This window comes from Dunckerocampus dactyliophorus, chromosome 2 (assembly GCF_027744805.1).
Source record: "Dunckerocampus dactyliophorus isolate RoL2022-P2 chromosome 2, RoL_Ddac_1.1, whole genome shotgun sequence".
Taxonomy (NCBI): Eukaryota; Metazoa; Chordata; class Actinopteri; order Syngnathiformes; family Syngnathidae; genus Dunckerocampus; species Dunckerocampus dactyliophorus.
The window spans coordinates 26,836,107-26,858,883 of NC_072820.1; the positions used below are offsets into that span (position 1 = coordinate 26,836,107).

The 22,777-nt window shown below is 40.8% G+C and overlaps 1 protein-coding gene across 1 annotated transcript; it reads right to left on the reverse strand.

Annotated features, from left to right (window-relative positions):
- Nucleotides 1–10,413: 10,413 nt before the first annotated feature.
- On the reverse strand, nt 10,414–19,284 carry rheb (Ras homolog, mTORC1 binding). The gene is made up of 8 exons (XM_054769175.1): nt 18,954–19,284; nt 17,635–17,706; nt 16,689–16,756; nt 14,083–14,165; nt 13,951–14,007; nt 13,813–13,860; nt 13,516–13,597; nt 10,414–12,358 (listed from the first exon to the last, which is right to left on the reverse strand). The coding sequence occupies exons 1-8, from the start codon at nt 19,003–19,005 to the stop codon at nt 12,266–12,268; spliced, it is 555 nt and encodes a 184-aa protein (XP_054625150.1). The 5' UTR covers nt 19,006–19,284; the 3' UTR covers nt 10,414–12,265.
- Nucleotides 19,285–22,777: the final 3,493 nt, after the last annotated feature.

Sequence of the window (22,777 nt, forward strand, 5' to 3'; positions counted from 1 at the left end):
GGAAGACCCGGATGTGTAAACACAAAGGGGGGAATTCAGGCAGCCTCCTAGCCAGTGACCTTAACGCCACTCCGCACTTTCGACGAAAACGCCTCTCTTTCACCCAGAATCAGCTTTATTGGCCAAGTATGCTTACACAAACAAGGAATTTGACTTCGGTTAAAATTAGCTCTCACTGTACATACGCACAGACACCTCATAAATAAATAAGAAGTAATTAAAGAGTAACATTGAGCTGTACAAATGGATAATATAATGACTGTGCAATTCAAGTAAGTGGGTGTGTAATTAATAAACCGGGACATTATCTGCATTTATACAAAAAGACAGTATTTACATTAAAAAAAAAACGGGATTTACATTCAAGTGATTTTTTTGGGTCAACACTGACTGTTTAAGTGTTGATCAGAGTGACTGCCTGGTGGAAGAAAGTGTCTCTGTGCCTGGAAGTTTTGGCATACAGTGCTCTGTAGCAGGGGGTTTCTCCTAAACTCAACTGTCAACTCCACAGTCTTGAGCGGGTTCAGCTCTGGTTCTGACTACACCAGAGGACCAGTTGGTCCAACTCACGTCTGTATGCATACTCTTACGACTGCCTTTGGGCGGGGCGAACCTGTCAACAGCACCCATCGCTGCTCAGTGAGAACACAAAATGCAGAACAACACATGCTTTCACCATACTAGAAAACTCCCCAACAAAGTAAGAAAAAGTTGCTATATTTGTCGCAAGTTGCTTTTGAGAAAATATGTCGTCAAGGGGGTTGGAATGTTGCCAGATCTAGGGACAATATCGCCAAGTTGGCAACATTGGTCCCCTGATGTGTAGTCATTAGTGTAGAGGGAGAAAAGCAGTGGACAGAGAACACACCCCGGCGGGGCGCCAGTGCTGGTGGTCCGGATGCTGGATGTGATGCCCCCCAGCCTCACCTGCTGGCTCCTGTCAGTCAGGAAGCTGGTGATCCACTGACAGGTGTAGGCTGGCACAGTGAGCTGGGAGAGCTTCTGGTGGAAGATCTCAGGCATGATGGTGTTGAACGGCGAGCTGAAGTACACAAACAGGATCCTTGCAGAGGTCCCTGGGGAGTCGAGGTTTTCAAGATTCAAGAGTTTTATTGTCATATGCATAGTAAAACAGGCATTTATACTATGCAATGAAATTCTTTTTCTGTTCATTCTCCCAAGAAAAGAAAGAAAACACAAGAAAATGAATAAGAACAGAAGAAACATATGTACCAATAAATTAAGCAACAACAACAGAAGAGACATGAATACAGATAAATAATACAAATAAATAAATAAATAAAGTGCTATGAGTGTGTGCGTGTGTTGCGTGCGGCGTGTGTGAGTGCTTAGTTGAGCAGTCTGATGGCCTGTGGGTAAAAGCTGTTTGCCAGCCTTGTGGTCCTGGACTTCAAACTCCTGTAGCGTCTGCCTGACGGTAGGAGTGTGAATAATGAGTGTTGTGGATGTGTGCTGTCCTTGATGACGTTGTGTGTTCTGCGTAGGACTCTAGATTTATAAATGTCTTGCAGTGAGGGGAGGGCTGCCCCAACAATGTTCTATGAGGTCTTGATCACCCGCTGGAGTGCCTTCCTATCACGTGTTGTACAGTTACCGTACCAAACAGTGATGGAGGCGGTAAGGACACTTTCGATGGAGCATCTGTAGAAGCAACTCAGGATTTTGGTGGACATGCCAAATTTCCTCAGTCTTCTCAGGAAGTACAGTCTCCTTTGGGACTTCTTCAGAATTTGTTGGGTGTTGTGAGACCAGGTGAGGTCCTCGATGATGTGTGTGGCAAGGAACTTGAAGGTTTTCACCCTCTCCACCTCAGTCTCATCAATAAACATGCGGCTCCTTTTCCCTTGTTCTTGGGTCGATGATCATCTCTTTAGTCTTATCTGTATTGAGAAGGAGATTGTTATCACGACACCAAGCTATGAGGTCCGCCACCTCTCTTCTGTATGATGTTTCAACACCACCAGTGATCAGGCAGGATGTAGTACAGTCCCATTTTGGATGATTGCATCATCCACCAACCTGTTTGCCCTGCCGGCAAACTGCAGGGGGTCCTGGAGGGTGCCTGTGATGTCCTTCAGGTGGCTCAATACCAGTCGCTCCAAGGATTTCATAACCAAAGATGTCAGGGTCACAGATGGAGGCTTTCTTGGGGACTCTGAACTGTTCACACAGTTCTAGTGAACAGTTGAAGATCCGAGTGAAGATGGGGGTCAGTTGGTCAGTGCAGACTCTCAGGCAGGAGGGGTATACACCATCAGGTCCTGGAGCCTTTTTGATCTTTTGTCTCTGAAACACCTGATGCACAGCCTCTTTACAGATCTTCAATGCAGACAGGGTGTCAGAGGAAATGGGAGCGGGGGGGGGGCTCAGTGATGTCCTGTAGGCCTCTCCAAACTGACACAGGGTTGTTGGCGGCGGAGCTGTTTTTTAGTTTCTCAGTGTGGCTCCTCTTAGCTACCTTGATCTCCTTTTTCAGGGAATTTCTGGCCTGCCTGCGCAGGACCCGAGCCCCACTTCTGTAGGCCTCCTCCTTGGCCTGACGCAGCTGCTTGAGTATGGGTGTGAGCCAGGGTTTGTTGTTGTAGTATGTGCCAAAGGTCTTAGTTTGCACACACGTCCTCACAAAAACTGATGTAGGATGTCGCAGTGTCACAGAGCTCTCCAAGGTCTGAGGCTGCAGTTTCAAAAACAGTCCAATCAGTGCAGTCAAAGCAGGCCTGTAACTCCGGCTTTGACTCATCTGTCTATTTCTTCACCCTTCTCACCACAGGCTTAAAAGCTTTCATTTCTGGTGCTAGGTCGGAATGAGATGCAGCAGACAATGATCAGAGAGACCAAAAGCTGTACGAAGAACAGAGCAATAAGCATCTTTTAAAACTGTATAACAGTGGTCCAATATATTAGTGTCCCTGGTGGGAGACTTTATGTTCTGTCATTATTTTGGTAGTTCGTGGGTGAGATTTGCTCTATTAAAATCCCCAAGTATGATGAGCAGGGAGTCTGGGTATATTTCCTCCACATCCGTGATCTGATCAGCCAGGTGTTGTAGTACCTCCGATATGCAGGCTTGAGGTGAAATGTAGACCCCTACCAGCACAAGCGCGAACTCCCGCGGAGAATAAAAAGGTTTTCAGTTAATTACAAAAATACTCTAAATAAGGGCTGCATGATCTCTTTAACCCTGTGACATCTGAACACCAGCCTTTGTGGGATGTGTTCACTTAGCCAGGTTTCAGTGAAACACAGAGCGGCGTCTCTGTGAAAGTCTGTGTTGATCTTTGAGTTAAGAAAAAGCCGCACTTCATACATCTTGTTTGCCAGGGAGCGGACATTCGGTAGATGTAGTGACGGAAGGGCCATGCGTAATCCCCGCTACCTCAGCTGCGTCCAGTAGCTCTACCTCCAGCCAGGACCAGAGGATCTGGAACAGAAAGAAAACAAGGAAAAGGCAGGGCCAAAAAAAGGAACGTGACAGTTGTATATTTTTGTTGTATATTTTTTATATAACATTTCCAACTAATTTTTTTGTCTCTTATGATCCCCAGAAATGTATTTTCTTTCACTCTTTCAATATCCACTCCATGTATTTGTACAGTCAAACCTGTCTAAGCAGCCACCTTTATAGAACGGCCACCTGCCTATAGCAGCCACTGAAAAATCCCCCGCAGCAAATTTACATGTTATAGACCCTGTGTATAGCAGTCACCTGTCCAACGCGGCCAGCGGCCACCCATTTTGTCTCCCTTGGTCAATATCTGACCGTATATAGCGGCCAAATTACCGACTCAAGTAGAAGCTTCATGCACGAAAAAGTTTCGTTTTTCAACCAATGAAGCCGTCGTGTGTAGACTTTAATTACTGAGTCCTAGCTCAGTCACAATCATTCACAAGATCCACACAAACTGTCAGTTGTTCCACATAAAAAAGCCGTCTTCTTTTGAGCTTGCTATTTCCTGGTCAAACATGTAACTTTAAGAGCATTTGCACCAAAACATTACTGCAAATTAGGCTGGGAACAGGACGTGCTCCCAGCGACGCTACAATAAAAAAAAAATTACGCTAGCATGCATGCGGCAGCGGGAGCAAAACTGAGTTCGGTTGTACTTAATTGAAGTATTTTAGAATGTACTCACGTTATTTTTCATCAATCCTCATCCACAAATCCATCAAAGTCCTCATCTTCTGTATTCAACACAAACAAAGCCGTCTTCTTTTCCGTTCGCTACTAGTCTGTTAACTTGTCAGTGTTATTCAGCTCCGAAGCAAAGAAGGAAACTTCTCCTGTTGCTTCTGCTAACTTTATTTATTGAACGCGGCCACCAGACAGCAGCTCAGAACACACACACATCTCTCAGCATCGTCTCTCCTTCCTGCTTGCCCACAAGGCAAAGGTTAAACAAGCCCCACTACATAGCTGTCCAGCCAATGCCTGTAAGAAATGACACCGTTTATTTCCTGGTGTGCACTGCTCAATACTGTAATGCCGCTTGTTGTGGGGAAGGAGAGACTCACGTCGCCGATGCACTTTAATCGCTTTATTAACAGCGGAGAACACTGCAGGACTTTACATCCACGCCAACATAAACACACTTCCCAACTCTCTCGAAACTCACAGCTAGCACTGAGCCTAGCTCTCCTGCTCGGGACGCCCACCGTCACTTCCCGTCACTTCCTGATGAACTAAAGCTGTAATGACACTCTGCCGTATAAAAAGTCAAATATTAAAAACAAGCGTAAGACATTACTAGCACAGCTTTGTTCTGTGGGTGGTGGATATATTCTATCAGTTATTATTAAGCCTCTAGCTTCCTTTTAGTAAGTAAAAACCTTGGATATGATTGCACTACATTGTCATGTAGACCTACAAAGTACACTTGGAAGAACAAGAGGTGAATAAATGTATTGCAACTGATGTGAAACTGATGAGGGGTAGGATTAAATAAGCTTTGCTTCTTCCTACTCCTTTTTGGACATGCAAAATTGTGAATTGTACTATGTGATGTGCTACTGTTTGACTCATGCATGTTCAGGATGAATTAAAACCACGAACCATGAACCATGATAATAACAAGCCTAGTAGTGCTGTACAACTTTTATCCGCAGTCCGCAGTGCCCTCTACTGGTCAACATTATTATTATTATTATTTTCCCTTTTTTTTCCCTCTACTGGTCAACATTCAAACTGGACGCCAACCTGTCTATAGAGGCCACCTGTCTATAGCGGCCACTTGTGCAGACTCCCTCTGGTGGCCGCTATAGACAAGTTTGACTGTATTTGATCGTACGTATCGTTTCTGCTATTTCCAAATAGCATTATTTTAGTTTTACTTAAGATCAAGCATAATCTGTTTTTATCAAATCTTTTTAATATGACCATTTCATCCGTGACTTTTTTAATTAGCTCCTGCGTGCTTTCCCCAGAACAAAAGGCAGTGGCATCATCCGCAAATAATAACAACTTTAAGTCTTTTGTCACTTTACAGATGTCATTCATATGCAAATTGAACAGTTTTGGTCCCAATATTGACCCCTGGGGTACTCCACACGTGATATTTAAACTCGCAAATGTGTATTCTCCTAGCTTTACAAATTGCTTCCTGTTTGCAAGGTAACTTTTAACCCGATTCAAAACTAATCCTCTGATTCCATACCTTTTTTATTTTTTTGTTAAAATATTATGATTAATTGTATCAAAGGCTTTTGTAAGATCCATAAATACTGCAACTGCACACTTTCTGTGGTCTATAGCATTAGTAATTTCCTCCGTGATTTCAATCAGTGCCATAGAAGTTGAAATGTTAGCTCTGTATCCGTATTGACTATCTGCTAGTAATTCATTCTTATTAATGCATTTTTCCAACCTGTTATTAAATAGCTTCTCCATAATTTTAGAAAATTGGGGTGATAAGGAAACTGTTTGTAAATTGATGTTTATCTACATTTTTTTAAATTGGAACCACTTACCTATTTTCATTTTGTTAGGAAATTTTCCAGTCTGAAATGATAAATTACTGATCTATGTTAACTGTTCTACAATCTCATTGATAACCCTTTTTATTGTTTCCATGTCGATTCCATTACAATCAGTTGATGTTTTTGCTTTAAAAGCTTTGGTGAGTGACATTGACTAGGTGACGCCCGGCCAGAGAACAAACTACTTTAGCAGTAGATAACGGCATAACAAGGATAGACCAGCTCCTTACAAACGCTTTGTCAATAAAGCAATCATCCGAGCCAGAGTCGATAAAGGCACTGATGTGATGTTACACATATTAGTATCGGCTGATATCGGTATCGGAAATTGAGAGTTGGACAATATCGGCATATCAGATATCGGCAAAAAAGGAAACATCCCTAGTTACTACAGGCCATTTGCAGCACGTTACAGAAAAGGAGCGCTTGATTTGCTCACACTAACCCAACTACTGCGCAGTAAGGGTAATACTGCCTCATTGAAGTTTTTTATTTTTTTTTTAATCGATTGTCTGAGTTATTATTTTAATGTTATCGGATTTAGCGGTATAACATCATCATTTCTCATATTGTGCACCCCTAGATATAAATAATTAGGCGTTGTTCTCTTTTTTGTTTGTGTTTCATTGAATGCTTGTAATTAATTGCTGTATTTTATATGTCCTTCATGTATTCTGTGCTCTTCACGGCTGGCGAGTGTGCCTTCACCTTTATCACGCAACAGGCAGAAGCACAAAAGGACAAGAAAGGGCATTGTTACCACAATAAAACAAGAGCAATGACGACATTTTTGCTTCCCCAGGTGCAGGGCTGCAGTGCAAAACCTATGCTGAAGAATAGGGAACAGACTGTTCGGAACAATGGACAATTTGATGAGAAGTGCGGTGATTTTAAAGTCATACCAAGAAGTGAGTTTATGAGAACATAAACTGGATTCTGTGGATTCTCTTTTTCGCAGATTTTTTTTAATGCTTCTGAACGCTGTTACAGGTCAAGGCCCTTAAAGAAGAATTGCATTGTGGGAAGTTGAGTGTCTCTCTTGCCTCGCTCACCTGCAACGCCCATTGTTGTCTGCATCCTGATTGGCCTGTAGACCATTGTCAATCAATCTCCTTCATGCCGCCCTGCGTGTCTCCTGTGTCATCGCTAGCTTGCTTGCTAGCTTGTAAATGAGTAAATGAGTCAGTTTCACATCAGTTGCAATACATTTATTCACCTCTTGTTCTTCCAAGTGTACTTTGTAGGTCTACATGACAATGTAGTGCAATCATAGCCAAGGTTTTTACTTACTAAAAGGAAGCTAGAGGCTTAATAATAACTGATAGAATATATCCACGACCCACAGAACAAAGCTGTGCTAGTAATGTCTTACGCTTGTTTTTAATATTTTACTTTTTATACGGCAGAGTGTCATTACAGCTTTAGTTCATCAGGAAGTGACGGAAAGTGACGGTGGGCGTCCCGAGCAGGAGAGCTAGGCTCAGTGCTAGCTGTGAGTTTGGAGAGAGTTGGGAAGTGTGTTTATGTTGGCGTGGATGTAAAGTCCTGCAGTGTTCTCCGCTGTTAATAAAGCCATTAAAGTGCATCGGCGACGTGAGGCTCTCCTTCCCCACAACAAGCGGCATTACAGTATTGACCAGTGCACACCAGGAAATAAACGGTGTCATTTCTTACAGGCATTGGCTGGACAGCTATGTAGTGGGGCTTGTTTAACCTTTGTCTTGTGGTCAAGCAGGAAGGAGAGACGATGCTGAGAGATGTGTGTGTTCTGTGTGTGTCCACGTGTGTGTCCACGTTCAATAAATAAAGTTGGCAGAAGCAACAGGAGAAGTTTCCTTCTTTGCTTCGGAGCTGAATAACACTGACAAGTTAACAGACTAGTAGCGAACGGAAAAGAAGACGGCTTTTTTTGTGTCGAATACAGAAGATGAGGACTTTGATGGATTTGTGGATGAGGATTGATGAAAAATAACGTGAGTACATTCTAAAATACTTCAATTAAGTACAACCCAACTCAGTTTTGCTCCCGCTGCCGCATGCATGCTAGCGTATGTTTTTTTTTATATTGTAGCGTCGCTGGGAGCACGTCCTGTTCCCAGCCTACTTTGCGGTAATGTTTTGGTGCAAATGCTCTTAAAGTTACATGTTTGACCAGGAAATAGCAAGCTCAAAAGAAGACGGCTTTTTTATGTGGAACAACTGACAGTTTGTGTGGATCTTGTGAATGATTGTGACTGAGCTAGGACTCAGTAATTAAAGTCTACACACGACGGCTTCATTGGTTGAAAAACGGAACTTTTTCGTGCATAAAGCTTCTACTTGAGTTGGTAATTTGGCCGCTATATGCAGTCAGATATTGACCAAGGGAGAAAAAATGGGTGGCCGCTGGCCGCGTTGGACAGGTGACTGCTATACACAGGGTGGACAAAATGCATGCCTGTTTGTCGCTCTCTGGGAGGTGAGGGCACTGATGTGATAATACATTTTTTTCAAATTCTCACGATCGGCCCGCAAACTCCCAAAGATCGACTAGTAGCTCACGATTGACCGGTTGGCGACTCCTACTGTAAGGCCAATTAACAGAGTGGAGTTGCTCAACAGAGGGGTTATACAAAAGGTTATACACTGTACAAGTACACATATATATGTGATTGGCTCCAGATATCCAGGATCGTTGTAAGTGTTGTACCTTGTCATCCTCTCCTGTTCATACTTCTGGTACAGCAGCAACTGACCCTTCATCCAGGAATTCAACAACTGCATTTGTAAAAACATCTTGTACAAACAGTTTCAGGTAAAAAAAAACATCAGTTATTTTTAAAGTTAATGAATAATGATGCATATAGCCAGGGATTTCTTAGGGAAACTACACATAATTAGCAAAAAGTGTAAAAGGCAAATGTCATATCAATAAACTTTTAGAAGCTGGCGAAAGCAACTTACTATATGTATTACTGTGTCTGTTCATAGGTCATGCAGTATGCCCATGAATACAATTTTCCTGGTATTGTCTTCATCACATCTGATGGCACTGTTTGTACGGCATTCTTCAGGAAACACCTTCATATGGGCATTTCTTCTGTGCACTCTACACATTTTGAGTATGCAAGAGTCACAGGGCTTGGTGAACAAAGCGTCACCACAAATAGTGATGTACTGATTCAAACATGTCCGCATGCATGTCGAGTGTTGTCACGGACTCTCCTTTTTTAAAATATGTAAAATCAAGTCTGTGATTAATTCTATCTGATAAAGCATGACTTTAATTGATACCTCATGACAGGAATGTATAAAGTCCATCAACATCCACTCCATATTTGAGGAAATCCATGTTTTTTTAAGCATGATTTTGTTATAATGATATCTAAATTATCCATATTTTACTTGCTTTTATTAAATCAAGGCAGGGCCGCACGGTGGCCGAGTGGTCGAGTGGTGAGCACGTTGGCCACACAGTCAGGAGATTGTGAAGATCTGGATTCGAATCTCTGTTGGGCATTTCTGTGTGGAGTTTGCATGTTCTCCCCGTGTGTGCGTGGGTTTTCTCCGGGTACTCCGGTTTCCTCCCACATTCCAAAAACATGCATGTTAGGTTAATTGGAGACTCTAAATTGTCCATAGGTATGAATGTGAGTGTTTGTCTATATGTGCCCTGCCATTGGCTGGCGACTAGTCCAGGGTGTACCCTGCCTGTCGCCTGAAGTCAGCTGGGATAGGCTCCAGCATACTCACTACCCAAGTGACTTAGAAAATAGATGGATGGGACAATCAAGACATCCCACTTGAAAACAGGACAACAATGCAAACACAATGTAGCAATTCCAGTGTTAAAAAACCCCCAAACATATTTCGCACCATCAGTTTTTAATGAAATTTCATCTGCAGAAAATTAATATCTGACATACATATTATCTTGTCCTGAAGCCCCGCTCCATGAGTTTGAAAGGCTTAAAGTTGAATTTAGCATTCAAAGCCCTCTGTAGGATAATATTGTTTTATTAACTTGTTAGCTGAGTGAGTAAATATTTATTACAAGTAGATTATAGAAATATTGTTTTACTAATTTGTTAACTGAAGGAACATTTATTTAAGTAAGTTATAGAAACATAAAAATAAAGTGCATTCACATAATCAGCAGTCAGATAGGATGTAGTATGCTGGGAGGGCATTTTGTACAGAAAAAGGTGCTGTTGAGAGTCCTACCATGTCAGCTAAGATGCAATTCTCAGCTGTAGTCATCACACACATATCACCAAAGAATGCAAGGGATAAGATATCTTGGGATACCCTGGCGCAGATGGTCTGAGGAAAACAACTCCAAAAGTCAGAGGGGACTAGCGATCAAGGTCGACTCTCTCCTTCTGGTCAGGAAACCAAAGGACGACATTGGGAAAGACAGTTAGCCCGGATATCATATAATTCAAGATTCAAGAGAGTTTTATTGTCATGTGCATAGTACAACAGCAGTTACACCATGCAATGAAAATCTTATTCTGTTCATTCTCCCAAGAAAAGAAAGAAAACAAATGAGAATAAGAACATAAGAAACATAATATCATATAAGTGGGTTAGATAGGAATGTTATATATTGAGTTTTTGCAAACTTTAGTCAGAACATTCACTGAATGTTCCAAGAACGTTGTTACTTAACAGAACTATACCAGAACTTTAATTTAACGTTTTGTTTTGCTCGGGCTGGTGAGAGGTAATCAAACAATGACAAAAAACGTGGAAAACCCAGCATGTCTCTAGAACCACATGTGCACCACAGACCAGCTCACTGACAAGTTTATTATGTCTAGCCTCCATGTGATGTGCAGCATGACCTGGTTGACCACATGCCAAATTTTGAAACAAAGATAGGGCCTAGAAGATGCGAGATGTGTGACTGTAAGGGGAAACACACGTCTTTTGTGACAAGTGCAACATCCACCTGTGCTTTGTGCCACACCTGAACTGCGTCATGGCTGCTCATCGAAAATAAGAGACTTCTTCTCATATTCAAGTTCCATCCCCTATATTGTGTTCTGTCTTGTCTGTCAATGCTTTGTCTAATCACTACACTTATTACTAACTCTTCATTCCTGTGAGTTCATCGTCAGTACTCACCCAGTATCCAGCTATGTTCTGTTATGTCCATTTCATACATATTATTTATGATTGTCATATGAAGTAAGTACGGTGGCAAGAATTTTGACTACTATTTTACCACACTATTACATTACCTTATCATTTTCTTACGTATTTAGCCAGCAAAGAGTGCATTTGAAATACAGGAAGTGGACAAGTGGAGTAAAAATCAGTAGTTGATTTTTACCCAGCAGGAAAAACACGGGTCTGAAGGAGTTAACAGGCATTCAGGCGGCCTGTAGTTATAGCGCTCCCTAGGTTTGCTATACATTTAACTGAAAATTTTTAAAGCAAACTATGAAAATGTCAACATTTGAAATGTGGTGTGTGTAAATGAATTTGCCAAGACAGTACACACTGAGAAATTTGTAAGCACACTACAGTGTGCGTTTATCCTGGAAAAAGCTTTTCATTCCAGACATGGAGTCAGCCTACTCCTACTACGATGCGTTTGTTGGCCCATGGGAAATCGTACAGCTTTGTCAAACAACAAATGCACAAACATTATTTCTGGTGCCACTGACGGAAGACTCCACGCCGGTGCGTGCTTTACATAACCACTTTTTGCTTTAATGATTACAATCAAAAACATTTGTACAACATTTTCAACTTTTAGAAAATGGATGAAGATTTTTTTGAAATTTGGCTGACATTTACTGCTATGAAAACAAAGACAAGTGACAACTGCATTGGAGCCGGAGTAGACAAAAATAAAATGTATCAGAAGAAACGCTCCCTTCCTCGCGTGGCCACCGAAGCGACGCCGCGTGATTACTTCTAGTTGTGGTTATTATCGCTAGACAGGAGGAACGTTTGTTCTGATGTGCTGCTGTTTTGCATCAGAGTTGAGTACAAATGACAGGGTAGGTTGTGTTGTGTACAGGGATTAAATTCATGATCGCCACTCGTCCTGCGTTGATATCAAACACACAAAAAGGAAAACATGGATGACAAAGAGGAATTAGGTATACAGATAAATAATGGGGATGTTCAGAGCCATAAATAGACACTATTGGGTATTTAGGACCCTGGGAGGGGTGAGTGGGTGGGGGGTGGAGTCAGCTGAGGTGGAGAACTGGCGGCTAGCCTTCAAGTAAACGGGATATCCCAGTGCAGTGTCCTGTGTGTCGATCGGGCGCCTCTACATCACGGAGCAAGACGTCTTTCCGGGCTGCACGCCGCCGTCCATCTTCTCCGCCTCCAGGATCATCCTCCGGAAAACCTCCACGGCGGTCTGTGCACACCATCACAGACCGAGGGATCACACACACACCCTATCCAATGTTTAAGCCCTTTTACATTCAAAAAGTGTCTTTTTTTAACATTAAAAACTCTCTGGCTATATACAGGTATACACTTTTCCATTATTATATTCCAATTTTTTGTTAACATTTCATTATTATACTGCTTTAATGATTAAAAAATGCCAATTGAAAAAAAAGGTAATGTTCCAATAATAAAGTGACTGATTTATGGGAATTGAATAACTATATAAAGCACAGGACTGTAATCTATTTGTGTTAGATGACATCATCATCTAATTTGCATAATCGGGACATGACATGCATGTAGTTGTAATGGAGAGCGCTGTAGGAGAGACAACTAAGGTTGTGGGAGAGACAAAAAGTGGGTAAAAAACAGTGAGCGCCAAATCTATTCTGTGACGGTCCAAATTCATTTGTGGCCGGCCACCACAAATAAATGAATGTATACTGTAATATAATAATAATAAACTGTTAAAATGTTTTACAAGAATGAAGTCATAATATTTACCAAAGAACAATATGGACTGAAATTGTTCTATGTCAATCAGAAGCTTTTCAGAAGCTTTTAATGTTTACATCTATGGCAATTTATTAAATCTTAAAAAATGAATTAACTTATTCTGTCGGGTAAAATGTGATTATTTCTTCAAAGACTTTTTCGTAGAATATAACACAAAAAAATGCATTAAGTGATAAATTACAATATAAACCAATTAATACATTCTAATAGTTAATAGTTAATTTTTACATTTCAACTTTTTTCCATATTACCATTTTTAAACGTCTTTTGTCCAAACTGTTTTCTCATAATTAAATATTATTATTATTATTATTCACCACTCCTTCAAAATTGAACGATATAAATATAATTTTTCAACGTTAATAAAAAAAGACATTAGCAGGTAATGTATGAACCTTCAAAAATATATTTATTTTATATTATATTAAATATAAATATATCATTTATATTTTAAATTTTATATTTAAATATAAATATATTATTTGTATTTTTTATTATATATTTAAATACAAATATTTTTTATTTATATTTTATTTATTTTATATATATTTTTATACATTTTGTGCCCCAAATTGATCCAAAGTGATCCTGACTGTATGATCCTACCTGGTTCTCTTTGGCCGAGGATTCCATGAAGGCTGCATTCCAGGAGTCAGCTAACGCTTTTCCTTCCTCACAGCTGATTACTCTGAAAAAGAAGCTGGATCATTGGGCCAAGCCGCTAAATTGGAAAAGGACAATGTACACACTCAATAGCCACATCAATCGGTCCACCTGCACAAGCTGTACATATGATTTAGACCTTTACAAAGACAAAATGGTCTGTTAGACTTTGATATAGCTTGTGCAGGCGTACCTTATGTTGTGACCGGAGCTATTGCACAGGCTGCTCGGAGGACGTACCGCTCCATATGCAGGTCGTTCTTGTTTCCGACGAGCATAATGGGTACCCTGTGGGTGGGGAGAAAAAGGAACACTGACACTTATTTTGTATCTCTTCGGAGCCCTTGCTCGGACAAAGTGAGAAGAAGCTGTACTCACTGAACTTTCCCCACCATGTCCAGCAGTTTCTCATGGATGACTTGCACCACTTCGAAGCTGCAAGACCAAAAAATTAAAAATATATATCAGCCATTGTGTGTTATAAATGTAATAGCAAAAAGTAAAGTGTACCTTTTATTAGATGTGACTGAATAGACCAGGATGTAGCCGTTGATGTCTATGGAGTACGTCTGAGGGAAGATGGAGTACTCATCCTGCAGAGATGTGGGATCAATTTCCTCCATCAAATTACATGTTCAAAGAAAAAAAAAGTTACATTTTCCCCCTTAGGTCCCAAAATGGTCCCTCTCATAAAAGTGAAATATAGCAATATTTTTTTTCACTTTCACCGCATGAATGTTTTTTTTTTTAACAACTTCAGGCTATGTTTTTATGATGATTTGAAAATATATATATTCTGTATAATTATGTTTTTAGCCGCACGGCGTGTGTGAGTTTTCCCCGGGTCCGGTTTCCTCCCACATTCCAAAAACATGCATGTTAGGTTAATTGGAGACTCTAAATTGTCCATAGGTATGAATGTGAGTGTGAATGGTTGTTTGTCTATATGTGCCCTGCCATTGGCTGGCGACCAGTGCAGGGTGTACCCTGCCTCTCGCCCGAAGTCAGCTGGGATAGGCTCCAGCATACCCGCGGCCCTAGTGAGGATAAGCGGCATAGAAAATGGATGGATGGATGGATGGATGGATGGAATTATGTTTTTATTTTAGAAGTACACCTGATTTGACACTTGAAAAACACAAAAATGTGCAATATTTTAAAAAAATCCAGTCTCCATTAATATTTCTGGAGAAGCATTTTTAAAAGTTTGGTTATAATTGGAGTCAATGGGACCAAAATACATCCCGAGGGTAAGGAGTGCACATCTTATATATTCTATACATCTTATATCAAAAGTCTAAATGAGCAGAATATACACATTTTGGTCAACCAAGGTGCCTTGAGGGTTTACATTTTTCTTGAACCCTTTAGGCAGCAGAGTTTTTTTCAGTTTTGACATTACTATTTCAAAAGCTTGTAGTTTGAAAATGGTTAAAATCATGAGTATGATCCAAAGATTGTGATGGGAGTAAATGTACTCATCCAATGTGCATATTATGACGTCACCAGGCTCAAAATTTGTCAGATCCCTGGCTTCACGATACCAGCTCATCAAAATGTCTGATCCACTTGTGATACTCTTCCTCATCGTTTTTTTTTTTTTTTTTTTTACATCCCCGCTACTCACTACTACACTACTACTTGTGCATATGTTGCTGAGGTTTTTTGCCAGGCCCACACTGTAGTCCCCCATAGGAGCGTAGTTTGGAATTGTTTTTTTTCCCTCTTCCCTCCCCCCTTTTATGGCCCAGTCATCCTGCCCTGTCTACCCCCTATCATATTGTATTGTATGTAGTATAACTACGGACGGGTGATGGCACAGTTTCGGTTGTACCTCTGCATAAGTGACAAGTAAAGGCCATTCCAATTTCTTCTCATAAAATTACAGCTGTTTTTCACATTTCTGCTGTTTTTTGTATTTTTTTAATTTTCCAACTATTTCAACTTTGTTCTTGTAAATTTTCTTCTCATAACTGTGATTTTATTCCCATAAAATTTTGACTTCATTGCCTTAACATTGTAACTTTTTCTGCAACCTAATTTTCCAAAATGTTTTACTTTATTTTGTTTGTTTCTCATGTTTTAAGTTTAAGAAAATAAAATATCTTTCTTTAATATTTCAACACTGTGCCACTAAAATTAAATTTTTTCCTCATAGTATTCAGTATTATGTACTTCATAGTATTAATGAAGAACATAATAATTCTTGTAAAATTACAGCGTTTTTTTTATACTTCTGCTTCTGTTTTATTTTCCAACTATTTATAACTTTTTCCGAAACCTAATTTTCCAATAATTATTACTTTATACATTGTTTTGTCATATTATGACTCAATAAAAATAATATATGCGTATACAGTATATATTCTTTAATATTTCAACTCTATGCAATGAAAATGACATTAGTTTTCTGCACAATATTACTAGTTTATGCATTTTTTTCCGATTTCGGCTGTTTTTGTGAAAATTTTCCAACTTTCTTCTCATAATTATGACTTTATTCCCATATTTTGACTTGTTTTTTCGAAAACCTAATTTTCCCAAAAAATACAACTAGATAGATCTTTTCTTTGTCATAACATTATGACTTTAACAAAATAACAAACATGTCAACTTTATGCTACTAAAAACATTATTTTCCCTCATAATGTTACGTCATTCTCTAGAATTATGACATTTCCTCCTTAGATTACAACTTTTTTCTCTTAATATTTTCACTTTATTCTCGTAAAATTACTGCTGATTTTTCCATTTTCTTGTAAAATTCTTAATGACGTGACGCAAGCCAAAAAAAAAAAAAAAAAAAAAACAGCCACAGGCTGTAAGTGGCCCTCGGGGCACACTCTGGACACCCGTTTTAGATGCTCACTGAGCTAAAGTCTCATTGGGGGGGGGTAAATTCAAAATGCAAATGTAGTACTTCTGCCACTGATATTGAGCATGATTTTTAAAAACACAACCAAACAACAAAAGTGCAAATGTAGAAGTTTTGTTTTTATGTTGTAAAATAATATGTGTGTGACTCAGAATTCATAAATGCTTTGGTTTATGTGGCACATGCATACTGCGTTACATTGGAACTTCATATTTAAATGCAGCCCAGAAACGTGCCATACCTGTCCTGCTGTGTCCACCAGCTGTAGATGGTACTCCTGTCCATTTATCGTGATCATTTTAGTAAATGCTGCAGGGGAAGAAGGGAGAAGAAAAAAAGAGATAAGCTACCGACACATCTTGAGCGCTATGGCGAGTCGTGGTCGTCTTCTAAATCCAACACACGCGGATCCATTCCAAGCAGGTTCATCTGGTGCAGGAATGTCGATATCTTCCGTTGCTGATCCGTCCGCTGAGATTGCTGACGGTTCACTTTAAGCACTGTGAAATTATTTATAGAACCATACCGTTTGCTCGCTCACTATGTGAGCAAACGGGTCAGGGGAGAAAGTGAGGCGGCCCTTCAGGCAAACTTTGGACTGGAATCTCTAGAGTGTCTGGGAATGTAAATGTTTGCTGGACTCACATCTGACTTTTTCACTAATTACTACCCTTTTGCATTTATTTAAAGCTCCCCTCCTAGGTAAAAGTCACCTTTTCATGATGCGCTAACAATGCGTCTCCACTTTGGACAGAAGAGGCGCTCAAAGGCTTGCTTTTGTAGATGCGACTTTTCATGACATCAGAAAGAAAAAACCTCCACTTTCTCATGGACATCATACCACCTCTGACCTGCCCCTAGCTTGATGAGCCCGCCCTGCGTATAAGCGGACCACTTACAGTATATACAGCAAAGGCTTTGCTACATGTCTTAAACGTCAGCCCTGCCAACATCAGTCAGCTACAGAAGTGGGAGGCATAATCATTTTGTTTTTCTTTGGCAAATATGCTAACCTTGCAGTTAAAATGCTGTTAAAATGTGAGTGTAATGTTTGCACTTTAGCACACGAAGCTATGCCAGTGTTGCTAATGTTAATGTTGTGTCGTTGTACACAATACGGCTGTAAAAAAAATGTCCTTTTTAAAAATTCACAACAGGCAACATCCTGACTTCGACAAAGTACTTACTGTTCTCTATTGTCGGGTCATAGGAGTCGACAAACTGGCCCTCGACAAACTGAATCGTCAAAGACGACTTTCCTGTAAATACAGTCAAGAACACATGGAAGAATCTTTAGAAATGCACGGTTGTAGACAACCATAGCATGTCCCACTGGGCATCTCCAGAAGTGTGTGCTTTTGTACATACCACAGTCATAGTGGAAAAATTGCAGTTTCGGGGAGGTCGGTGCTGATTATATATATAATCAGTATATTATTTAAACTGATTATTAATATGGCTTTTCCAGGCAACGTGAAAGGTGCTATTGTTTTCTGCCTTAATTATATTGGACACCACCAGTTTATCTGCTTTACTGGTCCAATTCACTGCATATAATGACCCTATTTCCTCAAATAGTGGCCTCTGCACTGCTAGACGTCCCAATTAAGTGCAGGGTGTCAACCACTTCAAGAATAAACACCACACCTCAAACTGATGGCCCTTCGAAAAAAACATAGCAAGCATTGCCACTACAGGTGCTGGTAATCACCTTTAGTATGACACCAGACACCGCTGTGTGCTGCAGTTGGCGTCTTTATCGTGACAGATAATATCTTACGGAGAAGACGTGGGGGGCATCTGTAAAGCAGAAGGTGAGGGCAGAGTTTGAAGGGAAAAAAGTTATCAGAAAGCTAGACACACAGCTTTTAGCGTGGATTTATTCTCTGTGGGGCAAAAAAAACCACAGTATGACGTTGAGATGATGAAAAAACAGATAGCAATATATATATATATATATATATATATATACATATATATGTATCTCTGTATGTATATGTGTATATATATATATATATGTGTGTGTGTGTGTATATATACACTGTATGTATGTATATATATATATATATATATATATATATATATATATATATATATATATATATATATATATATTCACACCCATCACACTGGGCCTCCATTATCGCTCACTGCGAGTGTCATCTTTTCTCTTTTTTCACCGCATCCAAACTGCGCCCGTTTGGCGTGGTTCCGGTGACATAACCTTATGGACCAGTCATGCGTCAAATCCTGCCGCTCGCCGCACAATAAAGCTTGGGTGTTACCGCCTCGTTTAATGGTTGTAAAGCAGATAGAAGAAGATGTTGACGGTTTAACGGAGGCCTCTTGGTGGGGCCGCCCTCACCTGGTGGGCCGAGTGAGGATGCTGTGCGCGCGTCACTACAATTGGAGCCCAGTGGTTCGGAGGCGTCAGGCCGCTACAGCAAGCCGAAGCCGAGGCCCTCGTTCCACCCACCAACCCCGCCGTCGTCCGATCGGCTCTCACCTACGGATCTGTAGCCGAGGATGGCGATTTTTCGTGACTTGGGCTGCGGCATGTCTCGCTCTGGTTATGGCATCGAGTCCTCCGGGCTCGACTGCAACCTCCAACCGGAATGGCACCCGAATCCAAGGAGCGAGCGCGGAGACTGGCACATACAGCCTCCCACACGGCAGCGATGTCCGCGATCTTCCGCTGCGTTGTGACGAGGAGACGGTCGCCCACCACCGGGGGGAAAGACAGAGTTTATTTCAGGTCACACGCGGCAAGCGTGGAGGAGCTTCGGGATTTTCGATAACTGCGTCACTCCCCTTCGCGTTGTAATGAATTAGTAATTACAGCTAGGCTCTCATTGGCTACACGCCGTGGGAAGGCGTGTCGTGAAGGCAGTTGTAAGACTCTGATTGGGCAACGTAGCTGCTCGTCAACTTACAGTAGCCGAACTCTAGGACATGATTGGGTGACGCAAGCATGAGACGTACAATGTAGTGGAATCCAATGTCGTTCACAGCTTTAGGGTCAGGAAGCAGAGATGCTGCTACGATGGCGACGTCATCTTAATTGACAGCACATGGCCACGTTTTTGTCAAGAATTTATTGTCAGCATGTTCATCATTATTATTCATTACGTTGTAACTAGTAATAGAAGCAGCAGCAACAGTTGAAAATAGTGCTACTGATCATTTTGTTAACAATGGCGCTAAATGAATAGAGCTGTACATGAGATGATGATATAACTGGTTAAAATAATGAATTTAAAATATTTAACATGATATATACATACATACATACTGTACATACACACAACAGTACAGTATATATAAAACATTGACTAAAATACATTTTAATTACAATTTAATATGATGATGATTATGTATATATTAGTAGTAATAGTCAATAACCAAGGACCATTTAAAGTGTCCAATTAGCCTAAGATGGATGCTTTAGTGATGTGGGATGAAACCTCAGTACCCAGAGAAAACACGCAAGCACGAGGAAAACATGCAAACTTCACACAACTTCTGACTGAGGCCGGCATGCTTACCAAAATTATTTGTCACGTTAGAATTATGAAACCTAACCCATTATTTACTCTAACGCGGGCTAGCATGGTGCTTTGTTAAGAAACCAAAAATGAGACGACTAAACGTAATGCAGTGTGTGTTGTCATGACAATTGTTAACCAGTAGATGTCCCAATTGCACCACCAAACACAACCCACTCCGCACCAGCCCAGGTCATGTCAAATATATACAAATATATATATATACAAATATATATATATATATATATATACATACACAGTGGTGTGACAGCGTGTTTGCCCCATTCCTGATTTCGGTTTTTTTTTGCACGTTTGTCACACTTAAATGTTTCAGATCAACAGACACATGTAAATTAGTCAATGACAACACAACTAAACACAGATTGCAACATCTGCAATCAAGTGTTTGCGGAGGAATTTTGGCCCACTCATCTTTGCAGAATTGTTGTAATTGAGCCACAATGGAGGGTTTTCAAGCATGAACCACCTTTTTAAGGTCATGCCACAGCAGCTCAATAGGATTCAGGTCAGAACTAGGTCACTCCAAAGTCTTCATTTTGTTTTTCTTCAGCCATTCAGAGGCCTTTGTGACTTCTTGGATGAGTTGTTGCTGCGCTCTTGGGGTCATTTTGTGTTGGCCGGGAAGAAAACCATTGTTCCATGTTTTCACCATTTGTGAATAATGGCTCTCACTGTGGTTTGTTGGAGTCCCAAAGCTTTAGAAAAGGCTTTATAACCTTTTCCACACTGATAGAGCTCAATTAATCTCAGTTATGTTTTAACAGGGGGGTGATCACTTTTTTACACAGGGCCATGTAGGTTTTTATATATGTATATATATATGACAACTACACATAATTACTATTTATTTCCGACTTGTTTATTTCCATCTCTTGTTTTTGGACTCCGGAACTTCTCTGGACCGTTTAATAAGAAACCAAAGCCTAAAAGTGGTCTTGCACTGGGCCGCAGTAACCCGGCATATAAATCAGACAGCTGTTGCACACCGATCATTTCAGCTGATAGTGTGACGTCCATTATGCTAAAACAACTGCTTCTTAATATAACTGTGGTTGGAAAAGCATGCCGCAGGCATGCAAAAAAAACACAGAAAGTGAAGCCACAATTAGCGGGTTAAAGCCGCACACAGACGGCGGTGGAATTCCAGGCAAGGTGGTGAGAGGATGGCACTCCTCTTTGCTTTCTTCCAGCGACACCGCCTCTTGTTGATAATGTTCTATGCTTTTATACAACATAACAGACTGCTGTGCAGTTTTTTCCAGCCCTGGACCACTTCATCACACAAAGGTCCCACCCCATCATCAACTGTTTTGCCTGCACACACACTTCTTAGCACTCGGGGGAGGAAATCAGCATGTCAGCAATAGACCATTTGTTCACTATGACATTGGCTGTCAGAAAAAAAAAATGACAGAGAAGGCTGTAGGGTGCCTACAATCACCATACGCACGCGCGCAAACACACACAGACAAAATGATGATGACCAGGAATAGGCCACGCTGGTAACAGCAGCAACAGGGATTAGCGTCTGCTGACAGGGGCTGACAATAAATCCCCCCGCCCCCCACTAGCAACAGGTGTGTGACAAGATTGTTTCACTTTAATAAAGGGCTTAAACCAGCCTCGCTGAAATAATACATTAAGCTTTTTTTTAAAATGTTGGCCCAAACAACAACCTCCTTTACACAGGGATCTTGCTGGTGAAGTGGGAGAAGTGAGTGTTGGGTGCTAAATTTTTCACCCCTGTTTTGGCTTCCCATTATTTCCTTTCACACAGCCATCAACTCACCTTTGGTACACCCCTGATACTACCTCTGAAGCTGGAAAATCCACAGGTCGACTTTGATCAGGCTGTTCCGAGTCGGTGCTGTTCACACAGAACTGCAACATGAGGGGAGGCTGAAAATCCCAGGCTTTAAAGGACGGTGTGAAAAGAGCTATACTCTTTTGCAGCATCGCATCAGAGGCATGACAGAAACCTGGCATGCATTTGTCTGCCTATGCCTTTCACACAGAACTCAGGGAAGTGGAATATTGAGGCAAATTTGCTTTGTGTGCTTTCACACAATCTCACAACTACAGCCATGGATGGCCAAAAGACACATATATTAACAACGTCTGCTGCCTCAGTTTTTATGATGGCATTTTGTATATACTCCACAATGTTATGAGGAGTAGGGCCCTATGATTTCTGCATTAACGGACTTGGCCAATAAAAACAGAATCTACTGTTAAATGCAAAATTTCATGGGAATGGACAGATTGTGAATGAAATGCTGTCGTCGTGAGGAAAAGGAACATTTGTGTGTGGAAGTGGCGGCGTCTCAATCCAAAGACTAGCCCACACCGTCCCAAACTCAACATGTTTACACCATGTTGTTTTACCGCTTGTTAATGCAAAAGAGCGTATTATGTTCTGAATGAAAAAAGGACAGAAGGCACATTTATTCTTGCTCTCAGATCGTCTTAACCGTCAACCGACATTCTCAACACACACACAACACACGTCCGACCTTTTACATTTGTCACATGCTGTTGAATTGTGTGAATTAAATAAGGCTGTAATAAAAAATATCTTACATTAATAACGCAATTGCAATCGCACCGGTGACGTCTTCCTTAACCAGAATCACGTGCATTACAATTTGTTGAGGATTTGTACACATTGCTACATGTGTGCAGAGGCTGACAGCCCATTAGAAAAGTTAGCTATGCTACATCTGTTTCTGAAGTACAGGACTGGGCAGAATTGGCCAATGATGAA

Coding starts and splice junctions, on each gene's coding strand:
- rheb (XM_054769175.1), bottom strand. CDS start 19,005: ATGCCGCAGCCCAAGTCACGAAAAATCGCCATCCTCGGCTACAGATCC. Junction 14,008..14,082: donor TCAGTCACATCTAATAAAAG/GTACACTTTACT, acceptor TTGGTCTTGCAG/CTTCGAAGTGGTGCAAGTCA. Junction 12,359..13,515: donor CCTCGGCCAAAGAGAACCAG/GTAGGATCATAC, acceptor TGGTGTGCACAG/ACCGCCGTGGAGGTTTTCCG.